Here is a 22715-nt window from a genome sequence, read left to right as displayed (position 1 = left end):
CGGCCCGGTCATTTCGAGGTTGGAGGAGACTAGGAGCTCTGACGCATCCTCACAGCAAGCTCGATGCCTGGATTGGACAGATACCACTAGAGACCATATTCATATGTACCATAACAACCAAACTTCTGACAGCTAATTTTACCTTGAGCAATACTAAAAGACCTCGAGCTACTGAAAGACCTTGAGCTACTTTTCCCCACTCCCCCACTCCCGCTCCACCGCTTACAACGGGTACCTCCAGCCCTTCTCGAGCGGGGGCAAGCCCCTGTCGACCCTATCGACATTGACGCCATCCTCGTTGGCGTCCAGCTTCTTGTTGAGCCTGACGACATACCACCACGTCGCGAGCACGGTGAGGATGGTGAGACCGATCGAGACGAGGATGAGACCGCCTCCGAACTGGTACTTGGGCGCCTGGTTGGTGAGGAAGAAGTACGGGGTGAACCAGTGGGATGCCGAGCCAAAGGTGTTGGCGATAGCGATCATGGCGGCCTTTTTGTGACGGGGACCGGGGACGAGTTGGGTCATCCATGAGATCTGAATGTTGAGGCCCGAGAAGACACCCATGATGAGGAAGCAGACACCGGTGTAGCGGACACCGATGTTGAGCGAGGTGATGAGCATGACGGTGCCCGCGGCAGAGAGGAGGATGGGGCCGATCGAGTGCCATACTGAATCCTTGAATTTACCGGATGTCCATCCAAAGAAGAGGATGGCGAGGTAGCCGAGGAGGTAGCAGGGGGATTGGAGGAGGTAAGTCATGAGGTTGGAGGTGGACATGGCGCGGAGCTGAGTGTCAGCACAGTCCAGACCAAGAACTCACGATGGAAGGCAAGAAGTCCTTGAATGACTGAGCGCAGAGCAACCAGAAGTGGAGAGCCATAAACAACCATGTGATCTGGGAGTTAGCTTGGGTCGGACGCGAACGACGACAAGACTCACTGGGTCCTTGGCACCGAGCTTGGCTCCAGCCCACATACCCATGTCCTTCTTACTGTCGTCCTCACCACCGGCAGACAGGACGAGTCGGTACTGCGCCATCTCGGTCTCCTCGGGGGTGAGCCAAGGGGTGTTGTGCGCCCAGTTGGGAAGGAGGAAGCCAGCGGCAAGGGCGACAATGATAGAGACGGCACCTTCGATGATCATGACTGATGGTCAGCGTAGCCCAAACCCATGACCCAAATGCTAGACTTACACCACTCCCAAGCGTGCATGCCGCGGATACCGTCCATGTTCTCCAAGATGGCAGCCGCAAAGGGACCACCAAAGACGTTCGAGAGGGTCTGGGCACCGTGCCAGACAGCCATGCGGAAGGGGAGTTCCTCCTTGACGTACCAGGACGAGGTCATGAGAGCGACGGCGGGGAAGAAGGGACCTTCAGCGAAACCGACAGCAAAGCGGGCGACAGCGAAACCGGCGGGCGAGCGGACAAAGGGGAAGAGGATGGTAGGGATAGACCAGCCGAGCCTGGGGGTCAGCTCTGATCACACGTAAGACTTACATGACAAGAGGGATGACGATACGAGGCCTGTACTTGGCGAGAAGGAGAGCACCGGGGAGTTGAGTAAGCATGTAACCGACGTAGAAGAGCGAGATACCGAGGGACTGTTGTCAGCTATTTCATGCCTAGACTCACCCATTGGACATCGTTCATCCCCATGTCGCGCTGCATACCGGCGACACGAGCGTTGGTGACGTTGGACCGGTCGAGGTAGTTGATCATGAGGCAGAGGGTGATGGTGGGCATCATCCGAAGGTCACTGCTGTCAGCTCGGCCAGACTACGACTTACATTCTGCGCCGGACCCTGCGGTTGAGAAGGTCGAGGTCCTTCTCCGAGCGGTCGCGGAGAAGTGGGTACCTCTGGAGGATGTTGAAAGGGGAGTTTGGATCCTCATCCTCGACCGCCAGCTTCTCGAGGTGGTCGGTCGAGCCCTTGCTATCGTAGACATCGGTAGCGAGGGCGGTGGTCTGAGGAAGCGCCTCCTCGATGTCCGAGACGACGACGGGTTTGTGGTCTTTGGTCATGTTGAGTGAGTAGTCGAGGGTGAGTTGGAGGAGATTGGGGAAGATGTGGGGAACCACGGGCGCGCAGCATACTTATACATTTGCAGCTCTGCTTTTCATCTGGCTCGCAGCGGATGTGAGTGTCCGTCAGTGCCTCCATCGCTGGCAGCGGTCAAAAGTTGAACGGTGTATAGTTGAGGTATGCCAAGATACCAGCCTGGGCATGCGCGGGTAGACAGTTCTTGGCAGGTAGACTCTGGTAGACCCGCCGGAGAAATCAAGACGGCAGATCAGCCGGAATGGCGCTACCGGGATCATGCGGGGCATGCGGAGTCGAGCGGGGCAGTACTGTCCGCTGTGGTGTGCTGAGATGTGGAGTCGAGGATATGGCTGTTGCACGAAGGACGGTGGACGATTGGGTCGATCGAGAGCTGACCGGACCGGCGCGAGGAATGTGGGGCGAAGCCGGCCACGTGGGGCCTTTGGGACTTTTGTGCAGTCGCGCTGCTCTTCCGCTATGCATCCTCGGCATCTACAGAATGCAGTCTCACCGCGCTTTCCTGTAGCTGCAGCGTAGCCTGCTATAGCGAGCGCGTCTCATGATCATAATCTTGCTCCGGAGCACAGAGGCGGGGCCCAAGTTTCTCCCACCTTCCCCTCCCACCTTCCCCGCCTCCCTGCCTCTCATGCCGCCGGGGCCCTCTTGGCGGCGGCTAATCTGAATGAGGTGTTGATTGGTGGTTTCTTTGGGTGGATCGGCAGTTGTATCTGCGCTATCACAACCTCCGCTGAATGAAGCCGAATCGATGCCGAAACCCGAAACGTTTCACCGATGCCCAAGCGTTCCGCATTCTCTCCACTCAACTTCGGGGGTGCCAAGGGTGGCGACTTGGACGGAGGGGATTACAGAGGCGGAAGGTAGTGTCCCCGAGGTAGAGCGCAAGGAGCTGCCCAAGAACTCCATTCTAGGGACCTAGATTCCGCGCAGGTGAGCATGCCAGCTCCTGGCGCATGCGGCTCGAGATGGGGCACCGCGCGTCATAGCGAATCGACTGCACAGCTCCCCCGCTTTCCCGATCCTCCACTAATCCCGCGAGATGTATAATCTCATATCTCGGTGGCGAAATAGGTCGATCATGTATCAGTCTTTGCACAATCGCTCGGCAGCACACCAGCGTTGTGAAAAGACTGCTCGCACGCTGGGGCCCAGGATGAACGCGGTATGGTTGAGCGCCCGCTGAACTCGCGTTGAGTGGTGCCTCACATCACGATAACGACCTTCATTAGCTCTCGGTAGGCCCATACATGACCTCGCCTTCGAGTACCAGTCGGTCCCGCCAGGTCTGACGTCGATGACAACGAGTCATCAACGCTTCGGAATCGCGGGTCCCCCTAACTATAACTATAATCTACAGATTCTAGCTCGATCGAGTACCGCCTCACCGCTTTGCCAGTTGCGCTATTAGTAGTTGAAGTCTCCGCAATGGTCCCAGCTGATCTCTTTGCAGATCTGCTCTACGATTGAAATAGTCATCGCAGTGCCATCAGTAAGTGATCAGCACTCTGCCCCGGTACACCGCCAAGATTGACAGGGCTATATCATCGGTCTCCTCGCACTGCTACATCATTCTGCATAGAAATTTGGGTATCTTAATAGCAGCATGGTATAGGGCTACAGGTGACCAAGATCGGCAATAACCCTTATTCATGCTCCCATGAGTCTTTCATCGGTAACACCCAGGACCAGTCGCGATTCCCTTCCTTTGTAGTTTATACGAGGGGACTTAGCAAGCTCACGGCTGCTTATCTCTCACCTATATGCTTGATTCTGACCCATTGTATGGATATACGGACTGATGACGGACACAACGCTGACGGTCACACGCTGTGATGACCACTATACCGCAGGAATCATGACTTATATACAACCGGCCGCGGCCGCCGATCGGTGGCGGGCGTAGGACTGCGTCAAGAGAGTAGTCCATGGGTGGCTGCGCATGCCAGAGGGATACATGAACGTCAAGGCATCACCTTATATACTGTATCCTGACGCCGAGTCTCCGATGCGATCACGACGCAAAGGGAGAGGCAGCGGTGGTCACAGGCAGCAACTCCGGGACATCCGGACGAGGAATGAGGAGTTGGTGACACACACAAAAGCGATCGAAAGGAGGACCTAGGCCTCCTCTCGCGCCTCTCGTCCACCTCCACAGATCACGAGCTGAGAGCCGAGAGTACGAGCACCATACATGTGGTTGTTCAGCTGCCCGGATGTATGGGTCAGAGTAGGACCTCTCGGCCGCACAGATCAAAGTGTGATTACTCGACCGTGGACGGTAAGTGAGGTGTGATAGGGCGGCCTGGAGTATGGTATCGATCAAATGTATCCATCTAGAGTAGCTAGAACACAGTCATGACGTTGATCAAACGTTCGTACACGGCGAATATGATACCACCACTAAACATCAATCTCGCCAGCCGCGGCGTCGTCCCGCCCCACAGCCGCAGAACACCTTCCTGACGGACAATCTGAATCAGCTATGCCTCGACGCGACTTACTTTGAGAAAGCAGTCAGCGCTGTTGTTGTATCTCAACTCAGCACCTGTAGCCTGCATTCTCGTCTTGATATTGTCGAGCGGCATAGTAGCGTCTAAATCAGCATTATTGTTTCCACCACAACTCACAGACTGTGATGAGACCCGCTCCAGCGCCGGCGCCGAAGGTCATTGCGGATGATAACTTTCCAGATGGCGGTCGAGTGAGGTGGACGAGCTGAGACTGGATGAAGGCGTAGGAAGAAAAGCGGACAGCGCTGTTGGCACCTTGTTTCATGATCTACGGTACATCAGCGACGCCTTTCTCTGACTCACGGTTGGCCACAATCCCCGGTATATCCCCTTGAACCCTTCTGCGCGGCAGATCCCGATGGTCCCATCTACCATATTGTGGTACAGCCTGGCAGACGTGGCATCTTGGATCATCTTGGTCCTGACATCAGCAGAGCCATGCACGGACTTACTTGACAGTCTCGCTAGGTGTCACCGCTACTATCGCTTCCACTACCCCGGCCGCGAGTCCCGCCAGCATCGTCCGCCCCGGCGTCATCTTGCCCTACCATCAGCTACTTTCAACCTCAGACTCACATTAGAGTCCGCAAACACTGTTTTGACAGAGTCATACGTGAGAAACCGCACCCCCGCCTTGAGACTGTTGCCCACGATCAACGCCCCAGCCCCCGAATATAGCCCTTTGATGCCCCTCTCCCTCAGTGTCTCCCGAAAGATGGGTATCACACCCACCGCCTGGCCCTTATTGGCGGTGAACTGGGCGCGCGTCTTGACGAACTCGGCGGGATAGGTGACCGCTCCCTCGACACCGCCAGCGACGATTCCAGCGAGCAGCGACTCGTACTGAGTGGGTTTGCGGTGAGTAGCGTTCATAGTGGATGAGGTGTGATAGCTGGGGGTCTCCTCTGCCTTCTTGGGCCCATCGTGTGCTCACATTTTGCAAGTCAAGAGGCGGAGAGCAGTTGTTCCGCTGATACAAAAGATATGAACAACGTTAGTCCATTGGGGACGATCTCTGTCCGTCTCTGCCCGAAGTCCGAAGAAACGCCGGCCGAAACCGGCCCGGTGCACCTTGCCGTACTTCCCAGCTCTGTTGCTGATGAGGGATGTCTCTGGGATAGCAGTGTACGATGAGTATGGCCTATCGGCTCATATTGGTCAGACAATCACACCATCACCTATGCAAGATTGAGATGCGCTTCGTCGTACCCCTTGTTCACAAGCTTACCGATGCTGCGAGAACCGAAGAGATCGGAGGTATACCTGGACTCGGAGGTATTCCGGCTGGCGGTGAGGGCCGGGTTTGAGACCTGGAGATGCGCTTTCTGCCTGTGGTATTGATCTCGCCCCTTTTCTACCTACACCAGTACTACATCAGATACATCGCACTCATAGATATCACACATCTATTCTACCTCGTAAGTGGCCAGAAAGACTGTCCGAAAAAGGGCTGCGCTGATGGGCCAGATCTAAGAATGGACCGCTCATCAAACGGCGTCGCAACTGTCCAGGTGGCCAAGGGTACGCAACTGCCTCGTTACAAAGGGTATTATAGCTGACGCTGTGCAGCTCGATACCCCTCTGTATCGATCCCGCCAGGACTAAAGGTCAACGGACCCGCCCGTTTGCCGGTGGAAATCGTCGTCGAAATCGCCCGGCATGCTGACGCGGCATCGCGGCGCGTATTGTACCGGTCCTCGCGCCTATTACGCGGCGCGGTCATGGCACGCCGGTGGTCCCGTATTACGGTCAACGAGGAGGGCATGTTCGCCCTCAAGAGCATGCTCAAGGCGCGAGACCAGCTCGGGTGGACCCGCCTCGGCGTGTCCATGGTCACCTCGCTCGTTTTCGACAGCCTACTCGATGCAGATACACTCACGACCCTGATGACAAATCACCAGGATCTGCTCGCAAACGTGACCCACGTCGTGCTCAACGGGGGTTTCATCCACCAACTTCGGCTGCGGTCCCTTGCCACCACCGCCGCGGCAAAGAAGGCGTTGAAACAAACAAACGCGCTATTCGCCCAGCTCCACCCGAAGCACTTTTGCGTGACCCTCTGGGATAAGACCCAGCCCCTGTCGGACAAACGGGGCGTAGACGGTATGTACATCGAGGTCCTTGGCAAGGTCATGCAAGGGTGGAAGCTCGATAGCATCACTTTCCACGGGATCTACCGCCACTACCCACTCGACTCCCTCCCTCCTGTCGCCCGCTACTTCTTCAACACCTCGGCGGCCTCGGAGGACATGTGGAAGAGCCCGGATGGGGAAGTGCGGGTGCTTCCCATTCCTCGAGGAAAGGGCGGAGACGCGGAGACGCGTCGGGACGGCTTTTTGGTGGAGATGATGAATATCAAGGGACCGGCGAGGGTGGAGGGTATGGCGGGCAAACCGGTCGAGCTGGAGGTGAAGGGGTCTGATGGGAAGAGTGTGGGTGGGGAGGCTGGCAGTAGCGGCGAGGCAGCCGGCGCAGGGGTCGAGGGGATGGTCTACCGCGCAGGGGGAGGTGGAGTGGAGTATGCGGGCAAGCTGGGGGAGAGGTATAGACACTGGTCTGAATGCGGAGGCGCGGATTGCGTATGCTGCGATAAGCATTAGATCAGATATGTATCGCTTGCCTGGTTGACGCGCGCGGTCTGCTCAAGCCAATATCGGTCAGGATGCCCTCGTCCAGCAAGCAGTGCTCGCGGCAGGAGCAAAGAATGATCCTATCGATGCCCAGGCCCAGATCAGCCTGATAGTAAAGAAACTGCATTGATACCTGTCTACCAAGCATGTACATAGCCGTCTGACATCCAATCGCCACTCCATGCTTACTCGAGGTACCGGAAGCCGGGCGCGTCGTCGGCGTAGGTAGCAGTATCTGGCCTGAAACCCTCGGCGGGCGGCCCGCCCTCATCTGCGTCTCGCCGGTTGTTTTCGCGCCGGAGGAGGACTTGGTAGATCCCGGTGAAGATGGAGCCGGCAGCCGAGAGGGAGAGACAGACGGCGGAGCCCATGGTGTACTTTGGCGAGTCTTTGGCGGGGAAGAGGTAGCCAGAGCCAGCACTGATGGTCAGCCAAGCTCAGGTCGAAAGGATGAAAGACTCACGCGACGGCCTGAGCGCAAGCGACTGCGAAGGGGACAGCGACGGCTCGTCGAGACTCGTTACCGGCGTTATTGGCTTGCCATGTGACAATGAGGGGAGTGCAGACTGGACTTCAGCGAGAGACCGATATGGGATAAGAAGAAAGACTCACCATAGTGCCCAACCTCAGCCAAGATCAAAGCCGCAAAGCGCGCGGCGTGATTGCTGGTGTCGACACCGAGGTAGATACCGAAAGCGAGGATCATCATCCACCAGCCGACCTGAGAGGGCCAGCCACGGTTGCGGTAGTGGTCCGAGATGTACGAGGCGATGACCATACAGACCGCGGCGGAACCGTAAGGGGCGAGAGTGGCGATCTGGGCGGTCGCGCCTTTGAAGCCATTCTCGCTGGTGAAGGTGGGGAGGAAGGCGGAGAGAGCAGCGCCAGTGATTTGCTGTGAGATATTCTGGAGGGTTGCTATGAAGAAAAGGGTCAGCGAGCCTCCATACAGCCTGAAGCAAGTGGGGAAGCGGAACGGAGGGTGAGGGAAACAAAATCGGTACTCACGCAAAAGCTGTTGCCACCTGTAGAAAGCGCCTCGCGCGTGTTTCCAGTTGATCTCTCGGCCTTCCGGAGCGTAGTCCATGGCTCGCATGTACATCACTGCTTAGTCAGCTCAAGTACAGAGGCTCATAAGGGTAGAAGAAGTCAAGAGTGTAGCCAAAGGATGGGTGAAAAGAACTCACGATAATCTCGCTCCTCCTCGGTCAACCACCGATTAGAAGGAATGTCCTCGGGCAGCATGACGACGGCAACAATGCCGACAATGAGCGTGAGCCCACCCTCGATGAGGAAGAGTACACGCCAAGACTCGAGGTGGCTCTTGATGAACGAGACACCGTAAGCAATGATGCCGTTGAGGAAACCGCCCATGGGAGCCATGGCGAGCCAGAAGGCGACGCGGACACCGAGGGCGCGACGGGTGTAGAAACGAGAGAGGTAGACCTGGACCATGGGTGCGTAGCCGGCCTCTACATTATCAGCCACGTTGATGGATAGTGGGCAGAACGCACCGCCGAAACCAATCAAGAAGCGGCAGGCGAAGGCACCAGGGAAGTTCTGTACACCAGCAAAGGAGGTAGCGGCGATACCCCAGCCGCACGCGCAAAGGGCGAGCACCTTGGCCATCCGGGTTCGCTTGGCGAGGAGGGCGAAAGGGACCACTGCGATGTCAGCTTGACCTGTGTGAGAGAGAAAGAACGTACTGAAAGGGGCGTAAGAGATAAAGTAGAAGGCATTCAGCAGGGCGTAGGTCTCTCCCGAGGGGTCGCCGCCGAGGTCATCAATCATGCCGAGGGTCTTTGCGTTACCCAAGTTGGATTTGTCGAGCGAGGAGCACATATAGATGAGGGTGAGGAGCGGAAGCAGTAAGAGATCCAACTAGATATCAGCTCCGACCCAGCACCAACTCACCTTGAGCTGCGTCCGCTTCATGAACTTTGGCTCCCACTCGCGCGCGCCTTCTCCCTCCTCGCCAATGGGGAACTTGCCCTCGTCGACATGCTCGGCTACGCCTTTTTCGATGAGACCGACAGGTTGGGCGTCCATTGTAGGTGCAGTGAGTAGGTAGAGATGAGTAGGGTCAGTGTGCTACCCCGCATACTGGCTATATACTGGTCAGCAACTGCCTGGAGCCCTGTATATGTCGGTGTTGAGCACCGCTGGGGTTACAGTGATTTCCTCGCGTCAGATTTCGCACGGGATCCTCGCCGACAGTGGCCACTTGCTGCCCCGGTCGGCTCCCCGGATTCGAGGGCAGGTGGATAAATCTCGCGAAGCTTTGTAGTGCGGAGATCGCCATATCGGGCAGGTAGGGGTTGGAGAAGCTGGGAGAGTGTCCCAGAATAGCACAAAGATACCGCTCAAGAGTCCGAAAGTCGGCCTTTCGGGGAGACACTCGGTCGGCCGTAAGAGGACGGAGTGCAGGTGGATCTCCATGTCACGTGATCCTGTTACGAGCAAGTATTCCTGCTCACTGGACCATCTCAGGAGTCGTCACCTACTATGTCTACCAGCGCAGGGCCAGGGCATGATGAGCGCAGCGGCAGAGCTGGGCTTGGAGACAGGCATACATGCATACTGCCAAGTAATGATGACGCAAAACGATACCCGCAGTACAACGCCCTTTGGTCTGACCCGGGCTCTTCGCCATCCACGCGTCCTGGTATCCGGATTGGCTTGCTGGGGAGCTCGACTCTGTGACAAGCCTTCAGGCACTGTTCTACGTAGCGAGCTTGGAGCGCAATCATTCAGCAGCGCAACACTGAGTCCCAGTACGGTATGCCGGCTGACTCCGGGTGGACTTTGAAAGTGGAGGCGGCAACTCTTGGCACTATACATCACCATGGAAGCGTCTTCGTCCACATCCACCGAGAACAAAGCCAGCAAGTATGGCACTTCCTGCAATAGCTGTCGACGGCGCAAGCAACGCTGCGACAGCGTATTGCCAATATGCACGCGATGTGCCAAATCTGGAGAGGAATGCGTCTATGAAGGGTGAGTTCCACCCCGGCAGAGCTGACTCCAGGAATCAACGTCGAGGGGGCGCGTCCCAACTCGTCCCTGTCGTCGCAGACATGGTCAGCTTCCTACGCAGTCTGATATCGCCCGACTTTCAAGGCAAACAAGCCGACATGGTGGACTGTATCCGGTCGTACCTGGACAAGTTGACAATACCGGAGGCGGGTCTTGTCGGCAAGGCGACGGATCATCCGGGTCAGGATCTGAGTGCGGAGGAGGAGGGAGAGCCACTACGGACGCAGATTGACGAATTGCTCATGCAGATGAGTATTGCGGATGATGGACAGGTGAGTCAGGGTAAGGCGGAGCTGATTTAGAACGGGCACTATGGGTTGACCTCTTTCGTCTGGCAGACTCCGTCGGCGGATGTACTTGAACGACTCAAGGATCGTATCCAGCAGCAAGAGGATGCTCAGGCGCATGCATCGCCAGTGGAACAGCAGCAGGCGAAACCGCAAGATCTCGCGGTACCGGCAGATAGGAATGGGGAGGTATGGGTGACGGATGGGCGGGTGGGACCGGACGGGGCGCCAGATCCAAACGAGGCGGGATCGCTGAGGGCCACAGCGGTGATGTTGAAGAATTGGGAGAATTGTGAGTACGCGCAAGGCGGAGCTCACTGTAGTGGCGTACCACAAATTGCAGCTTGAGCATGATCACGAAACAGCCGGGACCATGATTACCCTGATGAAAGTGAGTCTTGGCCAGGCGGAGCTGATGAGACCTACTTTACATGGCAATATGGACTTCATTGTGTGGTCTACCGACCGGTCTTTCTACGTAAGTACAGCCATGGCATGGCTGATATCAGGCGACATGGCTCTTAGCGGACAGTACTTTAACAACTTTTTGCTGAACGTGATCTGTGCTAGCGTAAGTCTTGACCCGGCCCAGCTGACCTCAGGCTGTTCGTTTCTCCGATCAGCATGTCTCAGAGGGGAGAGGGAGCGGGATGAAGACCCCTCGACTACAGGGTCCAGACTTTCTGGCGCTGGCAAAATCGCAATTGATGGAGGAGATTGACAAGGTGGGTTTGCGCAAAGCGGAGCTGACTAGTCTACGAGCATACCTACAATACAGGGTCTGCTGATCCTCGGTCAGATGGAGTGTTCAGCCGGTAGGTGTCTGGCCAGACCTGAGCTGATGATCAGGGAGGTACCCTCAGGGATGGCTCTATACGGGTGAGTGCTGACCGGAGTAGTAAGCTGATATCAGGGATGGCATTCCGGGCTATGAGGTGAGCTGCCAGCTGTTCCCGCTGACTATAGGGACTTTGGGATCCATCTCAATATCTCCCGCCTACCCATTTTTGGCTTTGGTACCCTCACCGTGGAGGATAGGGAGATTCGGCGGCGCTTATTCTGGTCAGCCTATAGCTGGGACAAGGTGAGTCTGAGTAATTCAGAGCTGACTAGATCATCTCTCTTGCTCTGGGCAGGTATCCCACGTTCAACGCGTTCCAGAACGTCTCGCCAGGTCCAATCGTCGACGACACCGAGGATGACGACGAGTGGTATCCGTATACCGAGGACCCCATCTTTCGCGCCGAACTCGCCGACTATCCCGTCCAAAAAGCTCTCACCACTTGCAATAATCGATACTTTATCAAAGTGGGTCTCGAGTAGTCCGAGCTGACTTAGCTCTGCGAAATCATCCAAAAGATCATCGGCAGGCTGTACAATGGTCGACCGAAAATGGCGCAAAGCGTCGCATTCGCCCGCACCATGAGCGACCGGCTCAAAGCTTGGTTTGATGATATGCCAACTGCAATCAAGCTGGAAGTCGCTCGTCTCCCACTGCACTGTCCTCCGCCCCACATCTTCTCACTCAAGTAAGTCGATCTCATACCGGGCTAACGCAGTGTACTCTACCGCGCATCCTGGATCCTCCTTCATCGCGTCTTCCTCTCCCACGAGCTTCCCTTCCAGTCGAACGCACCGCCAGAAGTCGCCACTCAGGCCGGTGTGATCTGCTCCAACATGGCCGAGGAGATGCACCAGCTCTTTACTCTCCACAACAAATCGTTCAAACTGCGCAATATGACCTACACCACCAGCTGGAGTATGGTAAGTCGACCCTAGACCGAGCTGACCTAGTACTCGGCTGCTCTGGTAAACGCGATGGACTTTCGCAATCCCGACCCGGTGGTATCTGCTCTCGCCACCCCGAGGATCATGTTCAGTCTGCATGTGCTGGAGCGAGCTAGCCTGGTGACGCCTGGCATCAAGCGAGTAGGTCTCCGCCAAACTGTGCTGATCCAGTCTATCGACTTGATCAAGAAGCGTCTAGTCGAGCCGATCCCTCCCTCCATCAAGCGCCCCGCCGGCTCTTCCCACGCTGAGCGGTCTGAAAAGAGGCAGCTCAGCGAATCCGCATCATCCCGTTCCGCAGCTCAGCCCACCCCCGGCCCCTCAATCCCCAACGCATATCAAAATGTGGTCTACGACGACCTCTCGCTCGACGCGCTCATGTCGTCCTGGGGCCATGTCAACGATGGGACGGGACTGGATCTGCTACAGGACATGACGGCGATGCCGAGCGTACCCACAGCGGATACCGTGTGGCAAGGGGCGGACTGGGTGGAAGATTTCTGGCGATCGTGATGCATGTACAGTTACAACTTGACCTCATCCCTGATATTCCCAGCAAACGCGTCCCGCAAATGCTCCACCACTGACTTGGCCGTCTGCGAGATGACATCCAAGCTCGCCGCACCGATATGAGGTCTGATATCAGCTCGTCTTTGTTCAAAACTTACGTGCTGACGACTCGAGGGTGATTGATCAGGCTCGAAAACTGAGCCAGAGTTGGCGGCTCTGTGCTGAATGCGTCCAACCCAGCCCCAAGAATTACTCCCTCGTCCAGCGCCTGCGCCAAAGCCTCCTCGTTCACAATCCCCCCTCGCGCAGTGTTGATCAACACTGCCGACCGCTTCATCAAGCGCAACTCGCGCGCGCCAATCATATCCCGCGTCGAGTCAAAGAGGGGCACGTGGACCGATACGACGTCCGAGGCGGGGAGGAGATCATCCAGAGAGGTGACGCGGCGGTAGGAGGGGATGGCGGCAGTCCAGGCAGACTCCATGGCGGGGGAGAGGTGGGGGTCGTAAACGATGATCTTGGCGCCGAATGCGCCGTGGAACATCTTGCCAAGGGTGAAGCCGATGTTTCCGCCGCCGATGAGACCGAGGGTACGCCCAGTAAGCTGCATACCGCCCTCGCCGCCGGCCTGCTTGGTAATGGTCTTGCCGGCGCGAATCTCGCGGTCGATAAAGGGGACGTTACGCGCGACAGCGAGGGCGAGGGTAAGAGCAAGTTCGGCTACAGCAGTGGCCTGGAATCAGCTCGGCCGTATCATGACTCACATTGACTCCAGGAGTATTGGTCACCACCACACCCTTTGCGCTCAACCCCTTGACATCAATCGCGTCCACTCCCACGCCGTGCTTGCCGAGAAACTTGAGCTGAGGGCCAATCTTGGCAACATCCTCAGGCGTCACACGCTGACTCCGTACCATGATACCATCCGCCTTGGTGTACCATAGCTCGTGTCCCTCATCGCCCGGACAGGTAATGCGGAACGATCGCTCAGCGAGAGCGATGGTCTCTTCGTCGAGGGGGTAGAGGGAGAAGACGTGGGGGCGGATTGCGACGGGCATTGTGCGTGAGAATGAGATTGCGGGGTCCAAATCGGGCCCAGCTGACTCTCAGCTATATTCATCTCGAGCATGGTGTCTTCGGAGTTGTCTAGATGGTGAGATGGGCGGTCGGTGTTGCTCTCCGCACCATGATAGAGGCTCGGGGTCCCTCCGCAGGGGGTAACGTAATTCGGCAACATCGGGGCCGGTGGCATCTCTCCGATGGTCCACTTGGTCCAACCCGAGCTCCGATACTATACATCCCATATAGCTAAGAAGCGCAGCCATGTCCGCGTCAGAATCGCCCACATCCTTGTCTGTATTACCCACACCCTCCCTGCCCGACCCTCGTCATGTCGACCAAAGCCTCAATCCCCCGTCACCGCCTCCGTAATGGTCTTGAAGCTGGCAAGCCCATGTTTGGGTGCTTCTCCTCACTCGCTTCCTCTTGGACAGCTCGGATCGTTGCCTCGTGCGGCTGGGATGTGAGTCCAGGCTTGACATCGCTGACTTTAGTACGTGATCATTGACTGTGAACACGGCAATCACGATGACCGGGACATGCACGACACGGTCAATGTCATTGCGTCGGAAGAAGTCTCGCCGATCATTCGGATACGAGCTATGGACTATGGGTTGATCAAGCGTGCTCTGGATTGTGGTGCTCAGTGAGTACAGGCAAGACTTTGCTGACGACAGCGGTATCATGGTTCCTATGGTCAATACACCGGAAGAAGCCGCCCAGGTCGTCAAGTGGTCCAAATTCCCTCCTATGGGCGTCCGCGGTCAAGGCTCATCCTTCTGCGCCATGGCTCACGGCGTCACCCTCGCCGACTATGTCAAGGTCGCCAACGATACCATCCTCACCATTGTCCAAATCGAAACTCCCCAAGCCGTCGAAAACGCTGAAGCCATCGCGGCTATCCCAGGCGTAGATGCGCTCTTTATCGGCCCCAACGACCTGGCGCTCTCGCTCCTCGGCTACGTGCCTGCGCGGTGGGACGAGCCCGAGTTTTTAGCGGCGCTGGAGAAGGTCAGGCAGGCGGGTATCAAGCACGGGAAGCATGTGGGGATCTTGGCCAAGGGAGGCGAGCATGCCAAGGCGTTGAAGGAGGACTGGAAGCTGATTGGGCTGGGATCGGACGTGAGGGCGCTGCAGAATGCAATGAAGGCGACAGTAGCAGCGGCACATTCGTAGACTATGGACTTTGTGCTCAGTGCCACATCCTGCTGCATCGGTGTCAATGCCGACGAGCTCAAGTAGACGCCCAAACCGCGATCCTACTTCTGCATTGTACCATGTCTGGCTTTTTCCCCATCCCCCCGACAATTGCTGCGCGGCGCATAGCGTCCGTCCCTCAAGCACTCTACGCTACCACCGAGTCCGAATGGGTACTGCGTATGTCCTCTACTGAGCTATACTGACCTCAGCGTCTGCTGGGAAACCTCCCACAATCTTTCTCGAGGGGATCACCTCGGACAAGCAGGGAAACTTGTTCATGGTGGACATCCCCTACGGTCGGATATTGCGGTATGACATTGCGAAGGGGGACTTTTCCGTCGTGTCGCAGTGGGATGGAGAGCCAAATGGGCTTGCCTTGAGAGATGACGGCCATCTGGTCGTTGCAGATTACAAGGAGGGCATTGTGAGTGCATGTGCGGCCGAGCTGACCCAGCTCTCGGTCGACCCTTCCTCAGGCAAAGTCTCACCGCTGCTCACTCGGCGGAATCTTGAGCGTTTCAAAGGTCCCAACGATATCATCGTCGCGTCCAACGGCGACATCTGTGAGCGCGCATCAGACAGGGCTGACGCAGACTTTACCGACCAAGGCCAAACCGGAATGACTGATCCCACCGGTCTCGTCTACCGCCTATCACCCAGCGGCAAGCTAGATGTCCTCCTTTCGAACGGTCCCAGCCCAAACGGGCTCGTTCTCAGCCCCGACGAAAAGTTTCTCTACGTCGCCATGACACGGGACAATAGCGTCTGGCGGTGCCCCCTGCAAAAGGACGGATCCACCAGCAAGGTCATGAAGTTCTGTAAGTCCTTCTTGCAGCTACGCTGATAGTAGTCACCGCCTTTGGCTCTTCTGGCCCCGACGGTCTCACTGTCGATGCGGCAGGCAACCTCTTCATCTGCCACGCCAGCCTCGAGTGCATCTTTGTGGTCGACAAGACCGGCCGCCCCCTCGCTCGCATTGTCGCGCCGGAAGATCGAGACCCTTCTCATCCCGCCCACTTTAACAATTGCATCTTCGGCTCGACGGAATCGGACAGAAACATCTTGTACTTTGTCGATAGTGCGGTGGGAGATGTGTACGCGGTGGATTGGGAGCAAGAGGGCGGGACGATCTTGAGAGCTAGCGCTTAGAATGATGCACCTGGTGATCTACTCCCCTTGTCCCTGACTACCACTTACTCGAGGGCACAGAGACAGGAGGTCTCCAGAGACCGGCATCATGCCTTAGACCGCTCTCCCAAGCCATCCAGCACCGCCTCGTTTCCAACTCGCCTTTCTTTCACCTTAAACCACCATACCGACCCCGCACGTCGCGACACGTATTGTAGTATTGATGCCGAACCGAGGCGGAAAGGTGAGCTTGCGTGCCTTTCATCAGTACCTTTTGAGTCGGTGATAGTCAGACTAGTCAGGTCGAAAGTAGAGGCTGCATCGCTCAGTGTGTTGGATACAAAGGTACAGAAAGAACTCAAAATGACCGAGCCGAGAACCAAAGGCCGATCCGAAACACAAAAGATACCCCTCGCCCACCCCATCTGCATGTGTGTCCCTCAAATTCATACTCCGCCTCATCCCCCCGTCCCTTCTTCTCCCCCAGCGCCCTACTCGCCCCCTCCCTATCTTATAGGCCCCCTCCCATACCCCGTCGGCAACCCCAGCCCACAATCCCTATGCTGAATCAATACCGAATTCAACCTCCCAATCTCGTCATGCAGGCCCGTGACCGTTTGATTGAGGCGATCATTCTCCATCTGGAGTTGTTCGACCTTGGTCTGGAGTTCGTTGAGCCATTGCTTTTTGCGTTGTCGGCATTTGAGTGCGGCTGAAGAGTCAGCTTTGTCCGAGTGTGAATCACTGTGCAAGCGACCCTACTGCCAAACTCACCCTGCCTATTCCTCTCCAAAAAGTTCTTCCTCTTCTCCTCCTCCGTTTCTGGCTTGCCCGTAATCTTGCTAATCCCATCATGTTCACTCTCATCATCGTCGTCGTCGTCCAACCCCCCCATGCCTCCCATACTAGACATCATCGACATCCCTTTGAAGCCGCCATACCCGCCCATCCCACCTCCGGCCATAGGCGACGTCGACTCTCCCTTCGCTACAGCCGCCGCGGACGCTGACCGCTTCTTGTCCTTGCCGGGACTTGACGCCGCCCCTGCTCCTGCTCCGGCTCCAGCATTCTTCTTTCCCTTCTTGCCCTTTGGAGCGGCCGCCGCGCCAGCCCCAGCGTCCGCCGCGTCAGACTTGCGCTTCGTTCCCTGTCCCTGCTGGCCTTGCGGGGGAGCGGGCGGGGGGTTGCCAAGAAGATTCGCGGCGGCACTAGCGAGCGTCGCTTGGGGATTCGGTGGCCGATCCATGACCTGCGGCGGGTGATGCATGGGGTGGGGGTACTGTGCGTGGTTGAGTGTCGCGCCGGGGTGATGCTGGCCGTTATGACCCGGGTACATCATCTGCTGCTGCTGCTGCTGCTGCTGCTGATGTCCGTGCGCCGCGTTGGGGGCCATCCCGCCCATCCCTCCCATTCCCATCGGACCCTGCCCCTGCTGCTGCTGAGAAGGCGGAGCGGGTGCGCCCGGTGGTCTCCCCTCTTCTTCCCGCTTCGACAGCTCCTGATGCGCCTGAGAGAGCAAGAAAAGCCCGTTCGCCGCTTGACTCGCCGCATTGGCCGACTGCTGCGCATAGTCGACGTGGGGGTATCCGGGTGGAGGCGGACCACCTGTATTCCCATTCGGCGCGCCGTTCTGGGTATTGTGCGGAGGGTAAAAGGTAGACTGGGAACCTTGGCGGTTCATATCATTCACCACACCGGTGAGTGCCGAGAGGGTATTGGGGGTGATGGTGTCTTGACCGATATCGCCCTGGTTGATATGGCTCAGCCCGTGATGTTGCTGCATGTGCGCGGGGATAGCCGATGGAGCCGCCGGGTCGGTCGCCTCTCCCTCGATCGGCGTCGAGTTGGTGACCATGTTGAGAAAGGCGGCGGTGTTTGGACTGGGCATGGGGAGGTTGCTGAACCCCGCTCCGCCCATGAGCGACGTGTAGCCGGGGGTGAAGCCACTACCGGTACCAGGTGTAAAGCCCGTACGGAATCCGGTCTGGTCGAATGCGCCATGGTCCCCATCCGCACCCTTGGCGGCTCGAGCGCCAGCTCCAGCGGGTCCAGCGAGCATAGCGGGCGAGAGAGGGCCAGTGCGAAGGGACTGGTTGGCAAGCCATGGGAATTGGCTGGGGTCCGCCGCGGCGGGTGAGGTAAGGGAGGATAGGGGAGGGAGGGCATTGTGCTTGATGGCAGTTGCGTCGCCGCCGCGAGGTGGAGTGAGGCCAGAGGAATCGTTCACGTCGTCCAGAGAGTCAGAGTGGTGAGACTCCCGGAACGACTGCTCAAAGGGGTTGGGCTCGAGGTCGAATTTCGACCGTAAGCCGGGAATGGGGCGGATGGGAGGGCGGACGATAGCTGGGGGAGAGGAAGGACGCGAGATGGGTTCCGGTGGGGAGCCTGGGGTCAGCACAGTACAGCATAAAGGGTCTAGACGCCAGGTATAAAAATATGAAAGAAGTATGGGGACGCCATCCCATAGCTAGGCCAAGGTAGTATGCGGAAGGCAGGAACAGTCGCAACTGATGAGGGCGCACAAAGAGCATGAGTAGATGGAAGAGGAAAGATGAAAGCCAAGGAAGAAAGGAAGGAACAGGGAAGATCGCGCGAGAGATGAGCAGTGGCAAGCCCAGACGTAGCGAGAAGAAGCACAGGCCCAGAAGGTCACCCCAGGCAGAGATTGGACTTACTAGCTTCCCCATTTGTATCCTCATCTTTGACCTCCTCGACAATCACAGCCACCGGCGGATTTGGGGGCACCTCGCTCCCCTTCCGCGATGTAGCCGACGCGGACCGTCTCGAATCAGACGCGGCTGATGTTGGGCGGGTGACTACTAGTCAGTGTCTGTACTTCACGAAGCTGAGGGGAAACATACTGGAAGGTCCAGCAAGCGAGGAGGAGACAGCCGGAGCGGTCGCTACAGCTGCCGCTGCCATTTTTGGTGAGAACTATTCACCGATATTGACCCGAGGGCGGGGATCGGCGCGAGTGGGAGGTGAGGTGATGGTGTGGCGGGCTTGCAGGCTGCACGAGCAGGGCGGTACCTTTGAGGGATGATGGGAGCGGAGGGCGAGGTACGAGCCGGACCGGATATTGGCTGACTGGAGATGGGACAAACAAGAGACGAGGCGGGTCGGCGACGTCAGCTGTGAGAGCTGCTTTGTCAGCATGGAACCTCTGTGGTTTAGGTGGCTGAGTTCCTCCTCTTATTCCAGCTGGCCTATACAGCAGCATGTACACCTCGGATGACCTCTGAGGAGGCCGGGTGGGGGTTGACTCTGATCTCCAGGTGGGGAGGGGATGGTCCTCCTCGCCAGCCATGACGAGTTTCCGGCCTCACGCGCTTCCCTTTCTCGCCACTCTACCCCGCATGCATGCTCCCACTCTGCCTCTGCAGTCGCAAGGACACTCACTGTGACGCTAGACTGTATCACCTATACTCTGAAACGCTCCTGATGATCCGCTGCGTAGGCTGGTGAGGGGCTAGAAATTATGACTGAAGTGGGGAACGATGACATCAAGGAGGGGATTTATGACGACGAATTGGCCGACGAAAGGAAGGGCACGCAAAATACAAACTTGGGTCAGGGACTCAGGGAAAAGTTTTCACTTGCCTCTCTCGGCAAAAAGCGGGGAAAAGTTAAGGTCACGTGTCCACGTCCGTGCGTCGTGTTTCATCTTAGTCTCTTCTAAAGCTTCCCTACTCCCTCCTCGCCGCCTTTTTGCTCTTCAGACGATCCTTATCCATCCTCCGCCGCCCCTCCTCCCTCCTCATCAGACCCTGCACCTTCTGCTTCTGCTCCGAGCTCGTCGTTCCCTTAATGACGGACCGCGCGGCAGAAATGATCGTTTGGTGCAAAATCGACATGGCGGCTGCTTGATTCTGCGGAGCCGAGCGGGAGAGTTGAGAGGTGATGAGTAGAGAAGGAGGATTGGGGAGGTAGTGCGGCTACGGGGTCGGCTTGGGCCAATGTGGAGGTGATGGGACGCACCGAGCTGCGTAGAGGCGGAAGGACGAATGGGGGTAGCCAATCCCCAAGGGAACACCGTATCATTGCTTTGGAGTTGGTCTTGTTGACATGCTAGCTTGTCAGCAGGACTATCGATCAAGCAGGAAAGACGCACCTGCCCACCAGGCCCACTCGACCGCGCGAATCCAGCTTCCAGCGCCTCCTTGGGTATATCCCCCTCTTTGAACCCATTGACCCACTCTCGAGCGACGGTATTGTGTGCCTCAGTAGTAAGTATCGAGAGATCCCGCAATGAGGACGGTGTAGGTGCTGCTGAGACGGTAGACGACGATATCCGGCGGCGATCATGGTCCCAGCGGACGATAGTTTGCGAACACGACACCGACCCGGTGCTACTCCCGGTTGAGCATATGGCGTAAAGGGCGGACTTTAGATGAGGGAGCGATCCAAGGCATGATCGTATGAGCATGAGTGTGGGTTCCCTGCTTAAGAGAGAAGAGCGATAGCAACGGCCAGCAGCGATTTGGTGGGTCGTGGGACTTCTACATAGCGGCGATGACCGCCGAGCCATGCCCGATAGCCGAGCTTGGCCGAGCTGCCGAGCCGACGCGCTGACGGCATCCCACGGAGGACATGATCTGCGCTCGATCTGATTCCCTTGAGAGAGGACCTCTGAAAGTACCGATCGAGGTTTGATCCTGGAGAGCGAAATCCGTGTCCGGATTCCGGTGCCGAAGTGGCCTCTCCGTGTCCGGATCCGCCTCAGACCTAGCGCCTGTCCGGGTGCCTCGCACCCATGGCTCGGAGCTGTCCTCTGGACCCCTGCGGGGTCCACCAATACCCAATTTTTTTCCGCGCGGGCCTTCGGCCCGCCATGTCCGCATTTGCCTCAAGCCTGGCGGCCATTCTGGCCGCCCGTGTCCGGATCTGAGATCAAACATTTGGGCTTCCAGAGGGCATTTCGTGTCCGGATCCGCCTCAAGGCTATATCAGTTCTTTCAGAGGTCCTCTTGAGAGATTTGAGAGTCGAACAACTGCATGATGCATCGGTAATCACGAATAGTCCACGAATACGACTACTGTACCAGGGGACTATGAAGAGACGTAAACAATCACGATCAGCTCCAGGGGCAACCATTGACAAGGACCTTTTTGTGCTCTCGAGTCTCCGGTATCCTCGGTATCCGGTACAGCTCCGGTGCCTGGGGTGCATTAAGGTTTTCGAGCGGTTTTCGTCGGTTACTGACCCCCTCGGGACCCCCTCGGCTCCCAGGCTCCCAGGGGTACAAGTGGGGTACGTACATGGATCGTCAGGATCCACCCTAATTTGCGAGGGTGTGTCTGGGTGTGTTGATTCCCTCTCGCACGGTGACCATGCTGAGCCAGTCAGGAGTACGATGAAAAACATTGAGCGGTCTCGCCGTGTCAACAGAACTCCAATCCTCTTCACAACTCGTCCACACTACACAGTATGCGCAGCTTTGCCGCCCTCTTGTCCGCCTTTGCTCTTGTCGTGTTCACCGCCTCGGCCGAGTCGTCTGTCTCCCCCGGGTCTGAAACAGAAGTCGACCCTTCGCCCCAGCATGAGGCAGGGGCACAGCGTCTTGCCGCTCGCCAAGCCACTCGAGCTTCGGTCGTGCGCATGGCGGCTCGTGGAGCTAGGCTTGCTGCGAGGGCGTCGATAGCGGCCAATGCGTGAGTTAACGAGACAGAATACAGGAAAGCTCATGCTAATCCGTCACAGCCCATGCGGGGGATATGTGGGCATCCCCTTCATCCTCGACGTCTCAGATCTCGGCCCATCGCCATACGCCACGGTGGAGGCCGGACGCCGAGGCGCCATTTTTTTGAGTCTATACACCTTCACTGCGAATACCCAAGCTACAGCTTCGCGGTTGACTCTGACTCCCGAATGCTACCTTGTTGACATTGCGTCTGGTAACATCGGTAAGTCGAACTACAGTCGAAGCCCACTGCTACGGTCCTCCCGCTGATCTCGTACAGCTTCTAGTCCCATCCAGAGACCTGACGAAACAACTCCCGGTGTCGGCATCGGGTTCGGACCACTCATCCTTCCAGCCGGCAGCGGTGCGCGTACCACAATCACTTGCTCGGTCGGTGTCGACCAGGTGCTCAATTGCAACGGCGGCTTCAATGCTAGGGGCACTTTCAACGTATTTACGGGAAATGGTTTGACCAACAGCAACTCGCTCGCCCTTACCGCGGACGGGGCGCTGGCCGCCCAGCAGGCTACTTTTTCTTCTGTCAAGGTTACCAAGCCGAAAGTCATACAGGTGCTCATATGAGGTTCCTGAGGCATGTGTCTCACGACAGGTGGACTCGTCATCGGACGGAGCGTTTAGAACGGTGAGTTATCTGCAGACGATGCGAACATGCGGAGAGCTGCGCTGATGCTCAGGCGAACTGTGACGTGCGACCTCTACTGAATGCATACGGGGTCTCAGATGTGAGATAGTAAGGGTGAAGGGCATGTCATGTCCAGCAATGTAATAATCAGTATACCATGAATCTTTGAGCTCGGCGGC

At 57.3% G+C, this 22715-nt stretch overlaps 11 protein-coding genes across 11 annotated transcripts; 5 read left to right on the top strand and 6 right to left on the bottom strand.

Moving 5' to 3' along the window:
• Positions 1-222: 222 nt before the first annotated feature.
• MKK02DRAFT_42140 (major facilitator superfamily domain-containing protein) lies at positions 223-2027 on the bottom strand (the record flags this gene model as incomplete). The annotated part of the gene is made up of 7 exons (XM_053091853.1): positions 223-789; positions 824-898; positions 943-1148; positions 1196-1467; positions 1502-1605; positions 1637-1760; positions 1792-2027. The coding sequence occupies 7 exons, from the start codon at positions 2025-2027 to the stop codon at positions 223-225; spliced, it is 1584 nt and encodes a 527-aa protein (XP_052947545.1).
• Positions 2028-4406: 2379 nt separating this feature from the next.
• Positions 4407-5447, bottom strand: MKK02DRAFT_22973 (citrate transporter; the record flags this gene model as incomplete). Its single annotated transcript, XM_053086651.1, has 6 exons — positions 4407-4535; positions 4566-4657; positions 4692-4842; positions 4878-4995; positions 5027-5118; positions 5151-5447. The coding sequence occupies 6 exons, from the start codon at positions 5445-5447 to the stop codon at positions 4407-4409; spliced, it is 879 nt and encodes a 292-aa protein (XP_052947544.1).
• Positions 5448-6049: 602 nt separating this feature from the next.
• MKK02DRAFT_42138 (uncharacterized protein) lies at positions 6050-7174 on the top strand (the record flags this gene model as incomplete). Its single annotated transcript, XM_053091852.1, has 2 exons — positions 6050-6095; positions 6144-7174. 2 exons carry the CDS (start codon positions 6050-6052, stop codon positions 7172-7174), a joined length of 1077 nt encoding a protein of 358 aa, XP_052947543.1.
• A 215-nt stretch (positions 7175-7389) lies between these two features.
• On the bottom strand, positions 7390-9253 carry MKK02DRAFT_35894 (major facilitator superfamily domain-containing protein; the record flags this gene model as incomplete). The annotated part of the gene is made up of 8 exons (XM_053089293.1): positions 7390-7624; positions 7668-7770; positions 7817-8122; positions 8213-8308; positions 8392-8676; positions 8719-8868; positions 8911-9085; positions 9119-9253. 8 exons carry the CDS (start codon positions 9251-9253, stop codon positions 7390-7392), a joined length of 1485 nt encoding a protein of 494 aa, XP_052947542.1.
• Positions 9254-10095: 842 nt separating this feature from the next.
• MKK02DRAFT_42136 (uncharacterized protein) lies at positions 10096-12828 on the top strand (the record flags this gene model as incomplete). Its single annotated transcript, XM_053091851.1, has 14 exons — positions 10096-10145; positions 10233-10512; positions 10543-10819; positions 11037-11098; positions 11130-11252; positions 11306-11342; positions 11377-11406; positions 11441-11462; positions 11494-11589; positions 11664-11835; positions 11866-12056; positions 12087-12291; positions 12322-12456; positions 12487-12828. The coding sequence occupies 14 exons, from the start codon at positions 10096-10098 to the stop codon at positions 12826-12828; spliced, it is 2022 nt and encodes a 673-aa protein (XP_052947541.1).
• Positions 12829-12839: 11 nt separating this feature from the next.
• MKK02DRAFT_23280 (uncharacterized protein) lies at positions 12840-13883 on the bottom strand (the record flags this gene model as incomplete). The annotated part of the gene is made up of 3 exons (XM_053086704.1): positions 12840-12951; positions 12984-13558; positions 13590-13883. The coding sequence occupies 3 exons, from the start codon at positions 13881-13883 to the stop codon at positions 12840-12842; spliced, it is 981 nt and encodes a 326-aa protein (XP_052947540.1).
• Positions 13884-14215: 332 nt separating this feature from the next.
• Positions 14216-15060, top strand: MKK02DRAFT_35892 (putative aldolase; the record flags this gene model as incomplete). Its single annotated transcript, XM_053089292.1, has 3 exons — positions 14216-14347; positions 14379-14530; positions 14562-15060. 3 exons carry the CDS (start codon positions 14216-14218, stop codon positions 15058-15060), a joined length of 783 nt encoding a protein of 260 aa, XP_052947539.1.
• Positions 15061-15161: 101 nt separating this feature from the next.
• On the top strand, positions 15162-16233 carry MKK02DRAFT_23429 (uncharacterized protein; the record flags this gene model as incomplete). The annotated part of the gene is made up of 5 exons (XM_053086730.1): positions 15162-15261; positions 15294-15508; positions 15539-15647; positions 15678-15902; positions 15935-16233. 5 exons carry the CDS (start codon positions 15162-15164, stop codon positions 16231-16233), a joined length of 948 nt encoding a protein of 315 aa, XP_052947538.1.
• A 485-nt stretch (positions 16234-16718) lies between these two features.
• On the bottom strand, positions 16719-18553 carry MKK02DRAFT_23149 (activating transcription factor 2; the record flags this gene model as incomplete). The annotated part of the gene is made up of 4 exons (XM_053086678.1): positions 16719-16924; positions 16987-17072; positions 17190-17373; positions 17635-18553. Coding segments are annotated over 4 exons (1395 nt in total), but the record flags the coding sequence as incomplete, so codon positions are not given.
• A 1345-nt stretch (positions 18554-19898) lies between these two features.
• On the bottom strand, positions 19899-20638 carry MKK02DRAFT_42131 (RF-1 domain-containing protein; the record flags this gene model as incomplete). The annotated part of the gene is made up of 3 exons (XM_053091850.1): positions 19899-20147; positions 20191-20280; positions 20324-20638. 3 exons carry the CDS (start codon positions 20636-20638, stop codon positions 19899-19901), a joined length of 654 nt encoding a protein of 217 aa, XP_052947536.1.
• Positions 20639-21640: 1002 nt separating this feature from the next.
• Positions 21641-22645, top strand: MKK02DRAFT_31334 (uncharacterized protein; the record flags this gene model as incomplete). The annotated part of the gene is made up of 5 exons (XM_053088262.1): positions 21641-21864; positions 21914-22116; positions 22174-22463; positions 22504-22536; positions 22589-22645. 5 exons carry the CDS (start codon positions 21641-21643, stop codon positions 22643-22645), a joined length of 807 nt encoding a protein of 268 aa, XP_052947535.1.
• Between the last annotated feature and the right edge of the window lie 70 nt (positions 22646-22715).

This window comes from Dioszegia hungarica (genome assembly GCF_025882075.1).
Source record: "Dioszegia hungarica strain PDD-24b-2 chromosome Unknown MKK02contig_6, whole genome shotgun sequence".
NCBI lineage: Eukaryota > Fungi > Basidiomycota > Tremellomycetes > Tremellales > Bulleribasidiaceae > Dioszegia > Dioszegia hungarica.
Note: the sequence above shows the minus strand (reverse complement) of the source record. Positions and strands in the feature narration are given on the sequence as shown.